Source organism: Pempheris klunzingeri, chromosome 8 (assembly GCF_042242105.1).
Source record: "Pempheris klunzingeri isolate RE-2024b chromosome 8, fPemKlu1.hap1, whole genome shotgun sequence".
Classification (NCBI taxonomy): domain Eukaryota; kingdom Metazoa; phylum Chordata; class Actinopteri; order Acropomatiformes; family Pempheridae; genus Pempheris; species Pempheris klunzingeri.
In genome coordinates this window covers 13,510,139-13,530,586 of record NC_092019.1, presented here as the reverse complement: position 1 = coordinate 13,530,586, position 20,448 = coordinate 13,510,139, and the positions used below count along the sequence as shown (strand labels likewise).

General features: G+C 43.6%; 1 protein-coding gene across 1 annotated transcript in view; it reads left to right on the top strand.

Annotated features, from left to right (window-relative positions):
- The first annotated feature begins 14,967 nt into the window (after positions 1 to 14,967).
- Positions 14,968 to 20,448, top strand: part of kirrel3l (kirre like nephrin family adhesion molecule 3, like) — a 37,846-nt gene continuing 32,365 nt past the window's right edge. Inside the window, exon 1 of the mRNA XM_070835024.1 lies at positions 14,968 to 15,418. Coding sequence (XP_070691125.1) covers positions 15,379 to 15,418 — 40 coding nt within the window. The 5' untranslated portion in view covers positions 14,968 to 15,378. The remainder of the gene's footprint in view (positions 15,419 to 20,448) is intronic.

Below are 20,448 nucleotides of genomic sequence, written 5' to 3'. Positions count from 1 at the left end.
GCAGCTCAGGCTTTGTACCTGAGCCTAGTAGGAAGCCCACTGCTGTGCTGTTGTGTCTATGTGGCTCTGTGTGTAGACACTGGTGTGCACTCTAGCCTTTAGGGGGAACAACTGACTGTGTACAGTATAAGTGGTGTTTCTTTGTGCTATTGTGTATGTGTGTGTGCACGCATAAATGAATGCGGCCACATAAGTGCATGGTGTGTGTGTCTGTGTGTGACTTTGTGGGCCCAGAAAGTGAGTGTGTCTGTCAAACGCCTTCCCGGCAACGGAGGGCTCACTGGGCTAGGCAGGACTACAGTCATTACATCCACGCTCTCGCACAAGCAGATGGCAAAACAGATGATCCTCGCTCATCTCACTCATGACCATCCATATTTATTTCATGGTTGCTGGCCCACAGACTCCCCATGCCTATCACTTCTCCATGAGTGCCTTGGCAGGGAGAGGGCTGCCGACGCACACAAGTGTTTGGAAAACAAAATAGGCATGAAAAAGGAAGCAAGTGAGAAAAAAAACAAGTGAGAGTGAACACATGAAAAAGCTGTGAAAACCAAAACGGAAAACAATGGTACACGCCGATGGTCGCCCATCAAAGCTGTTAAATAACTTCACATTTATCAAAGACAGCAGCAAATCCATGTGTTGTTGTGAGCTACTGTTCATGACTAAGGCTCTGGTCGATGCTGGTTGACGTGATTTATACCGCTTCTTTGAGTGCCAATAAATGAAAGGTCTGATTGGCCCAGTGTAGAACTGGACAGAATGGCTCTTCACTCACTGCCTTTGATCTCCTGCTACTTACTGGGGAAATGAGCAACCTATCCCAAGACAAACTCACAGAGAGCCCCATACATTACCGTCCTATCCCCTGGAGCTAGGCCAGAGCTAAAAAGCCCAAATTGGTCCACACCAATGCTGTTTAATGGAACTCAGTATGACAAGAGGCCATTTTTAAATCCACTTGACCAGCTCAATACAGACTGTGCGACATCAATGCAGTCTAGCTTTTGCTGAGGCAGGAAAGTTGGACCTTTTACCAGGTATCCTAATTATCTTTATCCTCACTTATCTGTTTTATGTATAGATGTGCGCATTAATGAGTGGATTTATTCTGCTACCATCATCAAATCTTACCTTGGCCTTCTGCTCACCCCTTTCCCTTTCCTCTCCTTGCTCTTTTATTGTGGATGTCTCAACACATACTTCTTGGCGTTACCAGATCTGGCAGCAGTCGTGGACGATGGATGAAATTTAGGTTAATCATAGGAAGTGACATAGAGGTGTCCCCCAGGGCCAGTGGCTGAGTGAGCAACTCAATTAAGAGCAAACAGCCTCAGACAGGGCCGCCCATGCAGGCTTGATCTCTGTAAGCTTCAAGGGAGAGGGAGGGGAGATCTCAGCAGAGTCTTGCTTGCCCTCTCCTTACTCTCCCTGGGCAGGCGATGGATTCAGCACTGGCACTGGCAAGGCAGAGCCAGGGGGCAGAGTGACCGTGTGCTCCAGTTACTCTGTCGCAGATGATTCACCATAACTGAGGGGGGCTTCGAGCAGGACATGTGACACGCACAGATGAGTGGACAGCAGCTTTGTTCCATTATCAGTCAGCCATGGGATTCGGGGAATGGGAGGGTGGGGAATGGGAAAGGGCACCACAAGCAGGAATCATAAACATAATCCAAACCACCATTTCCCTGGCTCCCTTTCCCTTGAGCCTGTCAGAGAGCCATGTACCATGTTGGGGTTAGTGATAAGGGCAGCTTGTGGCCAAACTGTTAGCAGGTGTATAGAAAGAGCCGAGAGGCTCCGAAAAGATTGCTAGCTCTATCAAGGCTAAGAAAGGGCCCTTGAGTCTAAGTGCCATCATTTCCAATAGCAACAAGCAGATAAAAACAGCTGGTGCCCATGGCAGAACTCTGCTACTGATTTGTTTAACCCAAGGACAGAAGACAGGTGAAATAAAAAAAAGCTGTGTTGCCAGAGTAACGGGAAAATACGGGTCATTTTTCATCATAATAAATATATTTTTCCTCAGTTTTCTTAAAAACTGTAGTAATACTGACTATGTAGTGTTGATTGTATGTGCCACTCAAAAAAACCCTGTGTATTTGTGTTATCAGTGAGAGTATGAGGATCTTTCAAGAGTCATGCGCTCCTGGGCGGACTGAACATGAGTAACGGGCAAAGTTGGCAACAGTCAGCTGTCAGTTTACTAACTTTACTATGAGAGGAGCATGAAAGCTCTGCTGCTTCCTTATTATGACACATGGCATACAAAGTTTACTTGGAGTGGAGGAGGAGGGATGATTGTGATGGTTAGACTCAGAATGTGCTTTGGCAGGTAGATTATAAAGACCTTGCAGCCTGTCCAATACATTCTTTTCATCATCTGTATGGCCATAATATTAAGTTCTTCAGTGTGTGGGTGAGACTCTCGGGAGCATTATCAGACCTCTCACACACATTACAGTCATAAACATTTTCACAAAGTAGAGCTCCACGGAGGTAAGAACCGTAAAGACGGCTGGAGTCTGGCTCCTTTATGTGTCTCTTGCAACTTTGCTTGGACTCTTCCTTACATAGTGCATAGCCTATCTGACTAAAAGGACAGTGAGAATAGGGAGAATTTCTAACCCAACTTCTAGTGGTGTGTTAAGACATATCTGCATTGACTTATTAGTTAAAGTCTGAGGACAAAAGAGCTATTCTAGCTTTTTTTTTCTGTCATGTTGTTTTCACTTTAATTTTATGTTATTTTAGAGGATTTGAAGTAAACCTGCAAGTGCAAAACTTTTCTAGAACAATAGAGCTACTGATGCAGATGTCCCTAAACAAACTGCATTACCACCATCAATCACCCAAGCTCATAGTGACTGGCGGCTGTCACCTCTTCTCATTTAATCCCTCTCATCTCTTCTTGGCTCGTTGGCTGAATAACAAATAAGGTAACAGCAAAAGACTGTAATGTGCTGTCCATCGTCACCTCAGAGTGGGTCTTGTTGCTTTGCAGATTGCAGAGGGCAGGTTGTGGTGCCCTGACCTGTAGTCTCTCCAAAAGGATAATGAGCCTCATGGCTCCCCAAATGAATGGCGTGGGCGGCCAATATTCAGTCTGCTTCCCCATAATGAGTTTCCATCCTTTCAACAAAAAGCCAGGCTTTTTTCTTCCATTTTTGAAAAATGTCTTCCCCATCCCAGCTAACTCCTTAAGAAATAACTATGGACAAAAAGCAGAGTTCAAATAAGCAAAGAGCCTTAAGCATGATCATGCACACAAGTGCATGGAATGGTGAGAGTAAACAATAAGAAATGCAACACCAGCTGACATTTTGAGGTCAGTGTCATTCTGCTCTTCATCTCTGGCTCCTCAGCATTCCTGATTAGCTGTAGTGGCTTTGAGGGGGCACATTCTAACTGTTTGTCCATGGAGCTAATTAAGAGCGACATACAAAGCAACAAACAAAACAACATATCAGCTACATTAAATCTCTTCTGAAGGCACTGAGCAGTACAAACATGCCACTCACTCAAACTCCCACAACCCCCCACCCGCCCACCCACCCACCCTCCCTCAGGCTGTGGTGTGCTTGCTGCTGAGGAGACAGAGAAGGTAGACAGTGCAGTGATTTTGGCCATCAAACACATGTCATCTTCCCTGAGTGGGCAGGGAACAGAGGTGGCCGAGGGAGACAGTTGTTGCAGCAGACTATTGTGTGATGGGCGAAGAGTAGTGTGTGTGTGTGTGTGTTGTAGGGGCTGAGGGGAGCAGATAAGGGGTAGACAGGAAGAAGAGGACAGTCGCTCACAGCACAGGGACTTTTCAAGTGCGAGCCTGTCAAGCATGGACTCCTGTGACAGCCACGCTGAACTCCTGGTGAGCTACTATTTCCCTTACCATGGTCAAGATTACAATGATTGTCCTCACTGCACAGACCACCCATGAAGCCGCAGACACAGATGTTTAGACAGACTGGCTGGGTATGGCTGAAATTCCTGTGTCTGTGGCTGCATAATGTGGACAGGAACTCTCTGGAATCAGCGTGTGAAGCTGTGTGACACCTGACCCTCCTGTGGTGAATTATGCAAGCATGTATTTATGAATTAACATTTCAAGCCCACTTGACCATGCATAGTGAATAGTGGTAGTTCACTTGATATCATCCACGTTTGTACAAAAAGCAAAGTCTAAGTAACAGCTTTATGGGAAAGGTATATTTTACTCATCATTTTGTGTGAGAAATCATTACGATGTCCTGCTGAGGAGAGGAAATGTGCTAATGCCAGTTTCATTATATAGATAAAAGCACCTGTGGAGCAGTGATTTAAATTACCTCTTTGATACCATCATGAATTCAAAACACCTTATTGTTCACTAATTAGTGTCAGAAACCGGTGTGAACTCGGCCCAGTTGAATGAATACTGAGTGGAAGTTGCTGCTGCAGAGGCACCGGTCCCCATAGAGCGCTGTGGGACTGAGGGAGATCTGGAACCTGGCCCTGCAGACTCTCAAACAGCCCTATAATGACAGCTCTCAGCAAGACTCTGATTTCATTGAGGCTTTGATGTGACCGCTAATGGCTGCTGACAGATAGGCTCACACCCCGCTCATCACGTTGCTTCTTATTGTATTTTCCTAGCCTCACTAGGACCAAGCTGTGGCTTTACCAAGAATTGATTTAATCTGACCTTTGCCAGAGCTGTGTTAAATCCACATTAACCCTTCTAGGACTAATGAAGAGGGTAGTAAAGAACCTATTTGTTATAGTGATCCAACAAAGATGGCTCACGCTGGTAACATTAACACTGAATGTGATGTTCCATGTACTACAATGTTCCTCTGGTTCACTTCCTTCGGTAATCCACAGGATGTAGCTGTGTCTGTCTCTGGTCAGATTTGCACAATGCCATGTTTGTTCAAAACGTGCAAACAGATGTTAAGAAACACTCAGCTTCTGTCATATTGTATTATGTTTCATGTCAGCCAAGGAAATATACAGCCCGCCATTTCACGCGTTCATCCATACGAATACAAACACATGCGCATATATTCATATGCTGCCAAACATGGGCATGCAGTGTCACACACAACCTCAATCCCATAGTAGACTGTTTGTTTATATCTCTTCCTACCATTCTTGAGCTGTGGCCTGGCCAGCAGACCGTGATATTTGCCATGTGGCAGTCACAACAGGTTTGACTCCTCATTCGGCCCAGTCCGTGCACATTGAGTTAACAGGTTTCAGCTGCAGTGAGGGCATGTCAACCCAAGAATGCACTAATCAATCATATTTCACTTGAAGCACGCTCCAGCTAAACCACAACCTACCATCATCCTCCCTCCCTCCTACAGCTCTGTCTTCCTTTGCTTTCTCTGTGTCTCTTGAGCACATAGTGTGGGAAACACTTAATGAATCAGACAAACTGTTCACATGGACAATAATGAGCAGGTTTGGGTTGAGGGGAACCACAATTTCTAGCTTCTACTGAGGTATTTGAGCTAGTGTTACAACAGTAATGAATAGTACCACAGGGATCTCTGTTAACTATACTCTTGTTAAAAGGTCAGCACTGCACCACACTTGCATGGGGAGAAGTGTTTGGCAAATGCATACAACATTTTATGTAACTAACTTGACGTTAACAGTCTCAAGAACATAAAGCTAAAACTCTGTTTAGGAATTCCTCTCAGCAAACTAAATTAGGTTATACAATGTAAACAATGAGAAGCATGTCTGTAGCAATAAGCCACTTTAGAAGGCTTTGATGTATTCATGGATAAATTGGCATATCCCCCACACTCCTGCAGTGGGCCTCAGGACAACATCTTAACTGATATAAATCAGCTTTACTGCAACTGGTCAAAATTTACTTATTCACATCACAGAGCTTTCAAGTGATCATCTATCAGCAAAACTAATCTATTTTCCTCTCAAAAGGGGCCCTTTTTCATTTCAATTCATGGGTCCACTTAATTTGAGCACAACCTGTTTTAATACAACACGTATTATGTGGAACGGTTGTACCCTTGAGCAATGTACTTTACCTGCATTTCTCTGGTGCAAAGCTCAGCTTTGCAAATGGGTTCCAGAATTTGTGAGTCACTTGGGATGAAAGTCTTTGCCAAGCCATGAAATAATAACACTAATATTTACACAAGGTCTCAATTCCTCCTACCTCTTTCATTTTCTACCAGGTATAATGGTCTGAGAACACCGATTGACGATTCGTGTAATCCATGTGTCGTTGGCTGTGCTTTTGACAGACATCGAGGCACAATTTTGGCTTACAACCTCAAGTGTGAAATATAATTAAATCACAGAGGTAATTGGGGCACGTCTCAACGGAGGTTTGGGGCATGTTGCTTTGGTGTGGCAAGGGCAGGATGAACTTCCTCTCAGATCCTATTTTCTAAAAACTGTTCTAATCATGGTGAGGACGTGGCCTTTCGCAGGAACTGCCAGAGAAAGTACACAGCACACAAGAAGTGGGGACGTAGTTGAGACAGGGATGAAAAATGCAATCAGGAAATACTGGAAGGAAGGCAACTGCAGAGAGCGAGTGGCCAGCTAATAATAGAGCTGATAAGAGAGCAGTGTAACCCAAACAATACGCAGACTAACTGCTTTAAATCTGGTCTCGCAGGAAAATGAGTTCATCATTTCCACGACTCTAGCAGTCCCCAATAGCTAGATGTGCAGATGCGAATGAAATATTACTGGTATTATTATTACATTTTGTAGATTTTTTTTTTTTTTCAAATTTAATAGTCCACAACAAGATTAGAGGATTCATATAACAAATAATTCAGTTTTGCATCATAAAAATAATCAGAGGCACATTAAATGTCAGTTTGGGTTCTGCAAAAACCATATTTGTCATGTTTGGCAAATAAAAGCAAATTGATGTTTTACAGTTTTCCAATCCTAACTACAATTCTCTACAACAGAAAGCCTATGTGGGAAGTCACACCCCCTTTTTGAATCAAAACAACCTTTTCCTCAACCTCAAACACAATCTATTAGGCTGCCCCATCTTCCAAGGTGTCACCAGTAATAAATACTTCTTCTGAGCCTATTGAGAAGAAATAAAGTTAATGGGGTGAAGGGAACCAGTTCTCCAGATGTGTAAAAACAAAACAAAGTCCATGTTTTCAATGGCAGGGATCAAGTTCTCGCCTCACCCGGTCTTCTTTTAGTGCCGCTGTTTCCTATTCATAAAGGAAATAACAAAATCTGACCCGGTATCTGTTTTTGAATAGTTGAAGTTAGAATTGACATTTTCAAAGGGATGAAGCTGGAATCCAATTTTTTTTACTTGCTGTTGTCTTTCATAACATTGATTTAGCAACGCTGACCTGTCTACGGCAGAACAGTGGGGCTGTAGGCTCATTTAGTGGGATGGAAAGGATCTATTGACCCTTAAGACAGCTGAGGTACACTAGTAGATCTTTAGCTCCCTTTCTTGGCCAGTCTTTAGCCCTGAACACAAGGGACCTTTGTGTCTCTCTCTCCTTTGGCTAGCAGCTGTGGGCTAAGCACTCATCCATAGATCTACACATTTGCAATTTTGAAGAGGTAGGAGCAACACCAGTCTATCATTTTTCCCCTCTCCTTCTTTCTAATCTTGGAAATCTTGGAAATGAGGCACACTAAGCATCGCCAGGGGAGGTTGATTATTCTAGCTGTGTATTTGCATGGCTTTTCCTTCAGAAATGCTGCTTTTCCTTCCCAAAGAGCACCAAAAATAACAAGAAGACAGAGGAGCTGAGGAATTATGGACACCAGCAGTCAGTTTAATAATCTGCAGAAATCTAATAGATTCACTTTACATTATAGTATATCTAAATATTCATGCTTATGGAGCAGCACCATGAGATGATTACTGCAAATGTGAGTGGTTGTGATAATCACAGGAAAAGTAAGATACATTTAGTATTTATGCTTACACTGAAAGGAATGTGGTATTGATTTAGAGCATATGGGTATTAACTTACAGGCTTTTTAGACTTAAGTAGGGGATATAAGTATGCTGTGGTATATTTTGTTTATATCTTTGCTATATTCATGTAGGACCGTGAAGGTATGTTAAATAAGTATGCCAAAGCCATTCCAGATGTTACATTTTAAATCATGTCATCTCCACTTAGTGTAACAGTCCGGGAACTCCATTTGGAGTAAATGCCCCTTAAACAAGGTAGTTTTGCCGGGCATTTGGTGAGATCAGCAGTCTTTGATCCACTCTCTTCCTACCCGCCGGTTAGCTCCCCTGACCTTTGCAAACCCAATGTGCCATCCACGTTTTGAGCTAAGACAATTTGACAAATAAGTGATGACTTTTCACATTTTTAATTTAGGAGTATGATGAAAAATTTACCATGGCCAACTCAGGATCTTGATTTTTAAACAAGTCTCCTCCAGCACGCCTATCTTTTTCCCACCCTCCTTTTTCCCTCTCTACCATCTATCTCGTTTGCTCTCAGTCCCTCCTCTGCACTCCACCTCTGCTGATCTTTTCCTCCATTCCCCCTCTTTTCCCTCTCCCCTTCCTGTCCCATAACTAATCCTTATTATGCCTCTCACATAAACCGTGGGTCTGGCACCAGACTGCCCAGCCACACAGGCTAACAGGAGTAGGGTGAGAAAGGGGATTGGAGGAGGATTCTTATGTTGTAACGGGCCAAGTGGCACAAAAGATGCTCCACAGACCCTGTTTCCTTCCCTCATTTGGGACTTCATCCATTATATTCCTCTGTCATCCCCTACTCAGCATAATAACTCCTGAAAGGTAGATAACTATTAATAGAGTTCGCACAGCACTGCAGTCATATGGATTGCCCCGCAGCGCTGTGACTAAGTAGAACTGATGTCTCCTGTGACAAGCGCTCGTGTTGCTGTCATCCAGGACGTGCAGACACTCTGCATACATTACTGACTGCTGGCTTCCCCCTCTCCGTCCCCCCTTTTGGATGGCACCACAGCTGTCCCAAAGTGAATCCCAAATGAGAGTATCTGTCAGGGTTTGTTTGCTGCAGGCCTTGATTTGATGCTATTACTCTGCAGATGGAGGGACTGGCTCAGTCTGCGGGAGCAGAGAGCTGCTGGTGGACAATACTTGCCTCAGGCCTGGCCTGGTGGCACCGAGTCATATTTTGAACAAACAGAGAGCTGAAACCGATAAGGGGTGAAAACAGTTTTTACTTTCTTAGTGTCTCCCCCTAAAACAACATCCTCCTCTGACTCCTCAACACACCCTTGTGTTTGTGTTACAGGGGCCAATGACTAAATCTTTCTCATATCTTTCTCTCGTATCCCCTCTTCAGCCAGATGTTGCTCATTCATTTTTCTTTGACACAGCTGCATGTGTAAATAATCCATGATTTCTCCTGCTGGATGGGTGGATCGGGGCATATTGTGTGTCTGTTTAAGTAAGCAGTCCCTTTTTTTGCGCCAGGGGTGTAGACCTGTTTTCAACTTTAAAGCAACGCTGTTAGTTTTTCATTGGGTCCGAGTATGACAGAAAGTCTGTCTCAAGATGATGAGGTCAATCCCCAAACACAGCCCTGGCAGCGCTTTAGCACAGGTTATCTAATGCAAGCAGATGGATGGCATCTTAGCTAAAAATGCTTAGCTACCTGTTCCAGGTCAAGGCAGATTTCCTCCTGTATACTAGCAGAGGTTTGTTGTATCACCCATCTTGTTTCAGGCCCCCAAAGCAGCTCTTTCTTCTCTGTGGCAACCATCAACTGCACTAACCCAGAGAAAGACTGACAGCCGACCCACTGAGGAGGTGTGCAGGCAAGTCGACCAGAACAATAACAAAACTGGAGTCAGAGGCAGAAAGGGGAAGAGGACAGACCCTAATAATGGCCAGGCCGTGGCTTGACATGCTATGAAAAGTGACAGTGGACGAGTCATCCATTATTTATAGTAGTGCAGAGCTGGGTTATTTATTTTTTCAGCAGCATGAGCAGCAAGGGATCATGGCACAAAACAAGCAGCCAGTCGTGGCCTATTCATGTGATTGTCAGCGGACAGCGAGGCGAACCCAGTGGTGAAGAAAGCTCAGACTGTAGTTGTGGCCTAGTACCCCGGACAGGATTCACCTTGACTCCTGCTGACTCTGCCTCTGTCCCTCTCATTGTCTCTCTTTCATGTCATAGACATGATAGGTCAGTGTCAACAGCGAAATGGTCAAAACAATGTGGCTACTCACCCTTAACTTGCATTTTTAATAGTATGATGAGGCTCTGACTGCTGCATTAAGTATGACAAGGATTGGAATATAATGATACTCATCACATCATTCTTGAGCTAATTCATTCATGTATTGGCAGTTTAGTGCGTTGCCAGCTTACTTAAAGTACTTTTTTTTTTGCATACTAACACATTAGACTGCTACACTATGTAAGGAGTCCTAGTGTAATATTCACCAAATAATCATGAAGTGTTGATAAAGCCAACAATCAAGTGACACATTCATCAGTGGCAGAGTTGCTGATCTCAGTGTGAGACTGCAGTGGCTAATCTATGTGTATGGATTAGCAGAAGTGCTCAATAGTTCTGTCCAGGCGACTGGATCACTACAGTTGTCTCGGATATTTATTGTAGCTGAGTGGAGCGGCGAGTGTCTGGACATGGCTTAGTAAAGCAGAGATGCCACGGACGCCATCAGGGCATTTCTGGCACACAGGAACGTGCATGACATCAGGAACAGATGTTGCACATGGTGAGGCCCATCAAGGGACAACAACTCTGCATCAGTGCATGAATATTTTAGACAGCTTACTGCTGTACTTATCAGCAAAGACACGGCTACGCTGGCCAAGGACCCAGTCAATCTGATCTTAAATTTTGGGGATGTTGTAATCACTTTAGTGAAGTAGTGGGTGAAAATGCGTGCATGGTTGATGAATTGCTGCTGTGCAAAAAACAAGCAGAGGAGGAAATTTGTCCATCGTGATGTATTATTATTTGGTGATGACAAAACTGTCTTCTATGGAGCTCAAACCCTGACAATTTTTGTCAAAACTTTGGTTTTTATCCTAATAATTGTGCATCAGAGCTCCACAGTATGTATGTCCTTTTTGTTGTGATGACCTTATCATCATGTCAGCCTACACCATAGACACACTGAAGTCATAACTACTGAAATGTCAGACTGCAGATCTTTTCTGTACATCCGTAGAAACTGAGTTCAACAGCCACATTCCTGTAATCCACACCCTTTTCTAAGCGCAGCTTGAACCAGAAGCCTCAACCTCTCCTTGACCCCTGAGGAAAAGAATCCCTGAACCACATCCCCAGAGAGACTTTCATTACAGACAAAAACAAAATCCATGGGTGGCCAGAGTCATATTCTGATATTAGGGCAGAGGACATGGATTTGATATGAGGCTGGAAATAGTCCTATAGACTGCAGAGTGAGCCCCAGGTTCATGTTGAGCTTTAATAGCCCTCCCTCTACTCGTCAATCACACATAAAGAAAATGCTTAATTGCAGATTTCAAACCAGCGCAGTGGTCTGACGTCATATTATTGGAATGGGCGAGAGGAGACAGGTTTTGAATTGCTCGCAAGCTGGGCAGATGGATACCACTGCCTAGCAAAGGTATATGTCCTTATGAGTTATGAGCTTGTAGCGGCATTTAGAGTTATGGTTGACACAGATCAGCTCAACATTCAATATCACAATTACAGTAAAAGCTGGTGTAATGTTTCTCATATGGATAGCAGCATAAACCTTAGACCCCTAGAGGAGCCAAACACTCCAACATTCACGAACACTACGATATAAAGAGCACGATGTTAATATTCATCGATGTACCGAGCTGTATTTCAAATGCCAAGATTAAGCCTATTAATTATGATATAGATTAAATTAGGGGGGGTGATTAGTGTGTGTTTCAACAATACAATATGATTATTTCATGAGCTTCTGTAAAATGTTTCATAATGTATGGGCAATATGTGTTTTCATAGAAAACTATGTGGAGCTTTCCCGGAAAATTTTGAAACAAAACAAAACTCACATTCCTCAACTTCCAGCTCGTGTTTTACCGAGTTTACTTTTGATAGAAAAATGTCTTCTTTTCCTGCGGTAGATAATGAGGTTGATTTTATTCAGTTTAATATTCATTCAAACTAAACACATGGTTTGTGTCAGCGCGAATACATTTTCCTCCACTTGAACGTTAGATCCGCTTTCCTGCCAGACAAAAGAGAAAGCAAGCGATTGTAATTTTAAGACCCAGCATGCCGTTCACCACGACTGACATCTCTTTTTTAATTGACCCCAGGTCAAATAGGGACTGGGATAATATTTTGTTAAATTATTCTCATTTCCCTGCGAATCACATTTCCATATATCTCCATTTCATGCCTTATTTATTATCTCCGTACAATTACCATGCAAACGACGTCTTAACTGTCACCCCTTTCTCCCTCTGAACAGTTTAGTAAATATCAAACCATATTTATTATTAATAAACCCACAGCTGAAAACCCCCTTTTTATTTATAAATTATTCACAGACTCAAAAGCTTGGGGAGTATGGGCGCCCTCCATTTGAAGCCACGGAGGCCAGCATAATTAAGACTACTGGCTCAAACTGATGTTAGTGCGTGTATCATCTGTTTTGCCCTCATCTATCTGTCCATCTGTGCGACCCATAGGAGTTCATACATTTCAATCACAGCATCATGCCTGGTGACAGACTTTACACAATGGATGTTGATTTTATTATCACAGCACAACTGGTGGAGGAACCCTGCTGTTTTACCACTCACTCGAGCCCCCACCTTCAGTCACTCATTGATGACTTCACACATGCACTTTATGGCCTACAAACACACAGAAAAACCAAATATTTCTTCGTATCACTCGCTGTCCCTCACATCCAAGCACCTACACACAACCTAAATCCCTCTCAGACATATACAGAAACAACAAACATGTAGCTATTTCTGCACACATGCACACACACATTCAGACACGCTCATTTACCCATGTGTTCACTCACACTAACCTGGGTTGGCTTCCCAGCTGTGCAAGCTGTTTCTTCCATCAACATGTGTTTACTGGCAGGGGACCCTTATGTTTGCATTACAGGGAGGCAATAAACAGGAAGGCCAGCCCCGGGGTTTGAAAACTACTGTTTGGGGGGATTCCTCATAAGCAATGAGCCCTAATCATTGTGTGGTTCAGCCTTTAATTAAATGCGGCGTGAAATGTCAAAAAGAAAGACTTCTATTTTGGTGGATGTTTTCATGAATCCACACATACGCAAGTCCTCAGTGTCCAAATTTACACACTTTGATGAATTTTTCACAGTCTTATGGAGCACTAACCAGCTGGTTGAATTAACAGGACACATGTGTGTGTGTGTGTGTGTGTGTGTGTGCGTGTGTGTGTCTTTGTATGTGTGTGTGTCTTTGTGTGTGTGTGTGAATGGGGGATGTGTTAACATTAAATTAAATCGTTGTTTGGTACAATACACATACAAGTGAAAGACTGATTAACCAGATGACTGCAAGGCCTATTATTTTGGTTAATCAATAGATCCTTGAATAACTAATGAACAACATCAAAGAGCACGCCTATAAACAGCCACAGGCAAGTGATAGACTGCAGTGTTTTCATCTCTTTATAAAAGCCTTAGCTTTTGTTGAAATATGATAATGATTCTGTTCTCTTCTGTTCGTTTTAGCGCCCACTGTACAACAGTGAACAATGGGCTCATTTTAGATCAAACTGCACCTGAAAAAAGTGTGTTTTGAGCCAGGTTCAAAGAAAATAATTATTGAAAAATACTAGTCTATGAACTTATACTGCACAAACTATTAAGATTTAAAAACTCTCCTCTGTGATCCATGAGTTAATCGAAATAGCCATACATAAGTTAAAGAACATTAGTTGTTCGGGTGAAGCCGAGTAAACAACGACAACAAGTTCATCGGCAAATTTGCTGATAGTTTTACTGGTTTGACCCAGTAATTAAGTAATTGAAGTATTGAGGTTTTAGAGTCAAGTAATCGTTCCACCATTTGGCAAAACATCTGCAGCTGATTCTGCTCTAATGCAACTACTTGCACATAATTCACCTTAATTAATTCCCAACTCTGTTGGGTAATGGAGGGAAGGCATTGAACTGGATACTAATTTTCAGTAGTTAAGTTTCCTTTTAATCAGAAATTGAGCCATGATTGACAAACGCTAAGGGTTAGTTCAGTAACTTTATTCAGAAGAACAAAAGGTTTCTGTGTAGTTAGAACAAATGTAATTGCACACTGGGAAGTTTGTTAATAATAGTTCTTAAAGCTCAGCATGAAGTTTATGTGCAGAGCATTACTTCAACTCATACTGTTAATCCTCAGCATGATTAAATCACAAAGTTGTGGTTATTAAGTGAAACTAAGAAACACAGTTACCATGAATGGCATCACAGTACTGTAGCGTCCCTATAGTACAGCACAGGTTATGTGGCTCTCTTTAGATTACAACAACAGGTCCCATGTGCACAATCCTACAAAACATGGATCACATTGCACGTCCATCATTATTTACAAATCTCCATGTGGGCTACCTCCACCCCAAAATGTTAGGGCAGTCATTTACCTCGGTACAAGGGTTTTAAATACCCTCCCGACACGCCCGCTCAGCCAATAGCGGGACTCTGGGGGCGGGGGCCGCTGGACCCCCCCTGGCAAGCATCTGAGGCAGAGGGGCTCCTCCGACGCAGCTACTGCCAGATTTGGTGTACCCCCCTCCCACCACCACCATCAGATGACTGTCAGTGCGCATTTCCCATTGGCAAGAGGGAGTGAGAAGTAAACAGAGGAGACCGGCGGGGGAAGAGAGTGTGTGTGAGAGAGAAGGAGTGAGTGTGTCTCAGTGAGAACAGAGTGAGAGACTCCAGCGGAGGGGGCGAGAGGCAACTTCAGCGGCGTTTACCACTGCGCACTGTCAAGGAGGAGAGATCGCTTTCTAGCACAGCATGCTCAAGTTGGTCAAAAAGTGGACTGTGGACGAACCTACTGATTGAAACGTCCGATTCACTAATGGACTGTTAGAGAGCGCGCTGAGAGGTTAAAGGCTGTGCCAGCGTGACAGCGGACTGACGGACGGACGCTGGAGAAAGAAGCTGATGCAGAGGGGAAAGTTACCAACTATGGAGATGCGCTGTTAACTGAGAGTTTACGAACTGTTCGGACCATTCAGAGTCATTTCTTTAAACTGGATGCTATAATAGACCAATCCCAGTGAGCTCGTCCGTCCGGTGATATTCCGGTGCCACGGTGGACCATAACCAGCTCAGTCGCATAGACGGAACGGAACAAGTGAATCCTTCCACGCAACACAATCAGCGCCAGAGCCTCTAAAATGACAGCGTTATACCTCATCTTTTGCCTTATGGTCACAGGTAAGACGTGTTTTTTTGTTTTGTTTTTTGTCATTAAGCATGCGGGTCTTCATTGATGGGGTAGATGGACCGCGCTCCGTACTGGCGCGCTGCGTCAAGCCATCCAGCGCGCTGTTACAGAGGGACAACCGATCTGCTGCAGTGCTACAATTCACTGCTGTTAATTGCCGGTAAATGTTTAATTAGTTTTGAGAGAGTGATTACATCAGGAGGCTTCACTGTGTGCGAGCCGACCCGGAGCACCAGCGAATAATGGCACTGCGTAAATCGGGGTAGCTGTGATTGTTTCTGCTCTGGTTCAGTTTTCGGATGTGCGAGAGAGATGATCTCTGTTTTAGTGGATCGGCGTGAAAATCGTGAATGCATGGCGCACGGACGGAAAGTTTAATTGGCAAAGATTTTTTTTTTTTTTCTTCACCCAGGGGATTCGTTTCTCCGGACTGCAACGTGTGTGCATGCGTGTACTCCTGTGTGTCCACTGACGATGTATTCTCTCTTGATATGAAGGTGTTATGCTTGGATGTGTATAAACAGCTGAGGGGAATGCAACTAAAACGCCGATGAATGACAAGGCGCCGTGCGGAGCTCTGCATCCCGTTTCCCCCGAAGTTAGTCAGCTGTCCCCAGACTGATTTCCATTAAAAAAAAAAAAAAAACTAAAGCGAGAGGTTCCGCGTGGTGGGATGATGAGGGAATTATGTTTCCCCCGGAGCTGTTATGGTTGGGTCTGAAGTTTTTCTCCGGGAGTCGTAATCCAACAAAAATCGTAGTCACTATGAACGATGCGTAACAGATAAAGAGGGTGCATGGTCTATCATGTGGGGGAGCGTAGCGTCGCGGGCATATGCGTTTGGGATGGAGCAAGGCAGATAGAGAGAGAGATAGAGAGAGTCAAGAGGGGGGAGAGAGTGAGTAAGAAAAGGACAGAGAGAGTGAGTGACACAGGGAAGGGGGGCATTTGTTTTTTCTGGAGACAGGCAGACACAACGCACCTGTCTGCCCCCCTACACACACCACCACCCCCTGCTGCTTTTATTGGCAGAATTGAGTTGACATCAGTAGTTTGTTTATGACTCCTCAGTTCAAAAAATGTCCTCAAACTATTCAGTAGCAATGTCAATGAGTTTTGTGGGGAATAACAAAGATTTATTGTTTTTTGTGTTTAATTTGATGCATTTTTGGCTTAAAGAGATGTTTTTCCAGATTTACGGCTTTATGTGTAATCTATGCATCACCGTATCTATTTTACTATTAAAATGATCCTGTAATGGAATCAGCGCAGAATGAGACACAGAACAGAACATCTATGTTTCAGTGTAAATATAATCATTATGAACAAGCAGGCTCTCTGAGCAGCTGGTAAAATGCACCCTAATAATTTAGTGCTGTAAATGTCTTGTTGCAACAAAAAAAAAAAAAAATGTTTTCAGCAATTAACACTTAGCAACTGCTGACTTATCAGCATTTTTCAGAGCTGATAAACTAGCCCAGTGCATGGTATTAACAATATGATGGAAAATAGTTATATTTAAATGTGAGAGAATACACAACAGTATCACACTGTTACAAATCTTCTTGTGGGAGGTACAAAAGATGGAAGAATGAAATCAAAACCCTTTTAGGCTGCTTTTTTTTTAAAAAAAATAATAATAATTCAGCTTCAACCAGGGTTTGTAGCTTCCAGCCTGAATCACATGCAACTCCATCAGCTTTCAAGATCACAAATGGCAAAGCGTGCTTAGCAGCCATTAGTTGTGAATACGTCTTTACCTTCAGCCCCGGTTCCACATGGTTTTGCCATTATTCAAAGCTCGGGGGAGGGACATGACACCAGTAGACTCCTGACAGACTAGCAACAGCTGGATGAGAGGGGTCAGTAGCCAGACAGCGGCATATTTCCCCCGACCTCAACCCCAACACACACACACACACACGTGCACACACAACTCCCTCTCTCACACACACAAATAATGAAAATGGTAACAGCTGCCCTAATTAGAACCTAAGAGACCCTAGACCTCATTTATTGCGCCAGTCTTACACAGTACAAAAATCTGGCCACAGCACATGGCTTCACTTTGAAATTAGTATATGGCATATAGAATACGTTTGTATGTATGTAGGCTTGTTCAACACCAATAATTTACTTTCTCAGAAAGTCCCTTGGGCTCCCAGAGGAATTGGATTCCACACTGCATCAGTATTCTGAGTAATCTTCAGTGAGCTCTTCTTTGGAACCTTTTGCTTTGGGTCGCTTGCGTCTCATCGGGCCAAGTTCAAAGGCTGTGAGCTGAGATTACAAGTTTCTCTCCCTTCCTCTTAAGTCTTGTTGCCTGTCATGTCTCACTATAGTGTTGCGCCGTGGAAATTTTCCACCTTGCTTCTTCTCACAACTCTTTTGCCTGGTTGCCGAATGTGTGACTACGGGACAGGAGGACATGAGAGCGTATCTGCTTAATGGGCTGGGGGTTGGCTGGCAGACTTTCACCAGAGGCTGAAAGGCCGGTTCACACACATACTTCATACAAGCACACACAGAAGCAAACAGAGGACTGATATTAAGCCGAGGGAGTGATAAGCCCTGACCAAGCCCTTTCCTCCCTACCACATCATCCTTCCCTTTCCCATTACCAGAGATTTGTCTTTTCCTCATGCAGTGCAGATACGCTTGTGGACGCAGTGGCAGTATGGCCCAAGAGGTTGGTTTTAGGGAACTGTGCATATTTTATGAACTGCCATTCTGCTGTTTTTTGAATTCTTGTGGAGGGAGTCCAAATGGGCAGAGGGAAACAGAGTTTAAGATGAGGAGGGGGATGGAGGATGGTGGGAGGGGAATTTTTTTGCAGGGATGAGTCGCAGATGTGTCACCGGTGTCTTGATGATTAAGCTGACAAGCAGCGGGGAAACACTGAGGAAGACGCTGAGCATCGTTAACCTTTTCTCCATCTTGTTACTCTTGTCTCTGTCTCTGTCTCTGTCTCACACACTCACACACAAACATACTGTACTCGTGCTCTTGCATCTCTCCTTTTAGTCTTCCATTTCTCTCCCTCTATCATTTTCAGTCCTCGGATGCCTCTGTGATACAAAGAGATTGGGGATAAAGTAAGTGCGAGAGAGTTTGGCGGCAAGAGCCCCAGCCAGCCGATGAGGAGTGTTAGATACTAGTGTACAATAGTGCAGACGCAGCAGAATCCAAACACAGCTGAGTCTTGAACAGAAGTGTCTTGCATTATTTAGGAGACATAGTCATGGCAAAGATATAGATGAATTTTGGCCTACTTTGATTTCCTGTCTATGTGAGCTCTGGGTAATGGTTTTGCTGCTGGGGTGTTGTATTGAACATTGTCTGAATTTTCTAGATTCACTTGCGGCCACAAATCAAATGTTAAGATTTGTTGTAGAGTTGTTGTAGTTATAGCTAAATATTAAACTATATGATTTTGTATTTTTGTTCTCCTCGGCAGCAACTAAAAAGTCAATGTTTGAATTTTCTTATCGAAAACTTCATGAAGAAAGCATTTAGATTTTCAGTTTCACAAATCACTTAGTCATGCAGACACGCACACAGGCACACACAAACGGATGACCGAATGACCAAGATCTTAAACTATGGCCTTTTTTTCCTACTCATCCTGAGGTCGTGTGTCGTGCGCACATGCCATTGTCTCTCTGCTGCTCTTCATGAACAGATCCTCACATTCCCCCTTCCTGCACACGCACTTGCTACGTGTACGGAAGAAGAAACTGGAAGGAGAAAGGAAACAATGGGGCTTCATAATGTTGCCTGTCTCTAATCAGCTTTGCCATGCGGGTAAACACAGATAAAGAACTTGGCAGTGTGTCCTGAGGCTTTGTTATCAGCTGTTAGCAACTTAACTGGATGTGTACACTAGTATGGCTCAACACAGGAAGCCAAAGTGGCCAGGTAGCAAACTGCGGATGGCACTTGGCCTCTTCCAGTATTATTTTTACCCTTCCCGCCCATCCTCTTTTTGTCTTCGCTTTCTCCTTGTGTCTGTCTCCGCACATCCTCACCTTGTCTTCCTCTGGGGCAGTTGGAGGATCTGGGGAGGAAATGACAGGGAATAGGACAATGGAGGGGCCGTGTCAGCTTCCTGCCGTTGCCTGGAGTCATCTTCCCCAGTTACAGCACTTCAGGCTGTAACATCAGCATACAGACTGGTGGGGACAGCGCAAACTTGTTTACTCTTTAATTCTTCTGTACAAACACAGTAATGGAAAGAATAGAGAGAGGGAGAAACTGGGATTCTGTGCATGTCATTAAAACAGCCCCCCAAGGGAAACAGTCACGTTTATACAGTAGCAGCTATTTTAAGAAAGACTTGGATTGCATTTATCTCCCCCTAAAATGCTAGTGTCACTTCCTTCTAGAGAGATGTATCACCATTTCAAAAGACCCTAAGCCCAGAAACCAACATACAACAGAAAAATCGCAGACATACTAGACCACACATTCATTTTTATTTTCCAATCAATTCCTGCCCTGCAAGACAAGAATTTCATATCTCCTGCCGAGACACAGAAACCAACAGCAAATTGAAATTTATCTTCTGCGTTGCAGCAATATCTGTTCCTGTGTTATCTTCACCAGCCGTGTTCCTTAACCTTATATTAAAGATAGCTCTGTTGGAGAAGGATTTTGGCAGCTGTGAAGGGGCTCGGGAAACAGAAAAGTTCAGTTAGGAATTTCTAACAGACAGCATTTATTTAATACTAGATGCTCAATTATTTAACTTCTCTTTTAACTCCCCTTATGTGAAATTTGATTGTCAGTGGTGCTTAATAAAAAAAGAATCTGAAATATTTTGCTGGGTGTACCAAGGCTTATGGCTTATGTGCGCATCATTCATAAATGACTCACAAGGAGCCCATGGAAGCAACACCCTTAACACACACACACACACACAGAGGTCAAGGGCACACACAAGGGCAGAGGATGATAAGCTGAGATGAGTGTTTGGCATCTTCAGGCCTGTGTGCCCTTTCTGGAGCGATTAGTCAAAGTC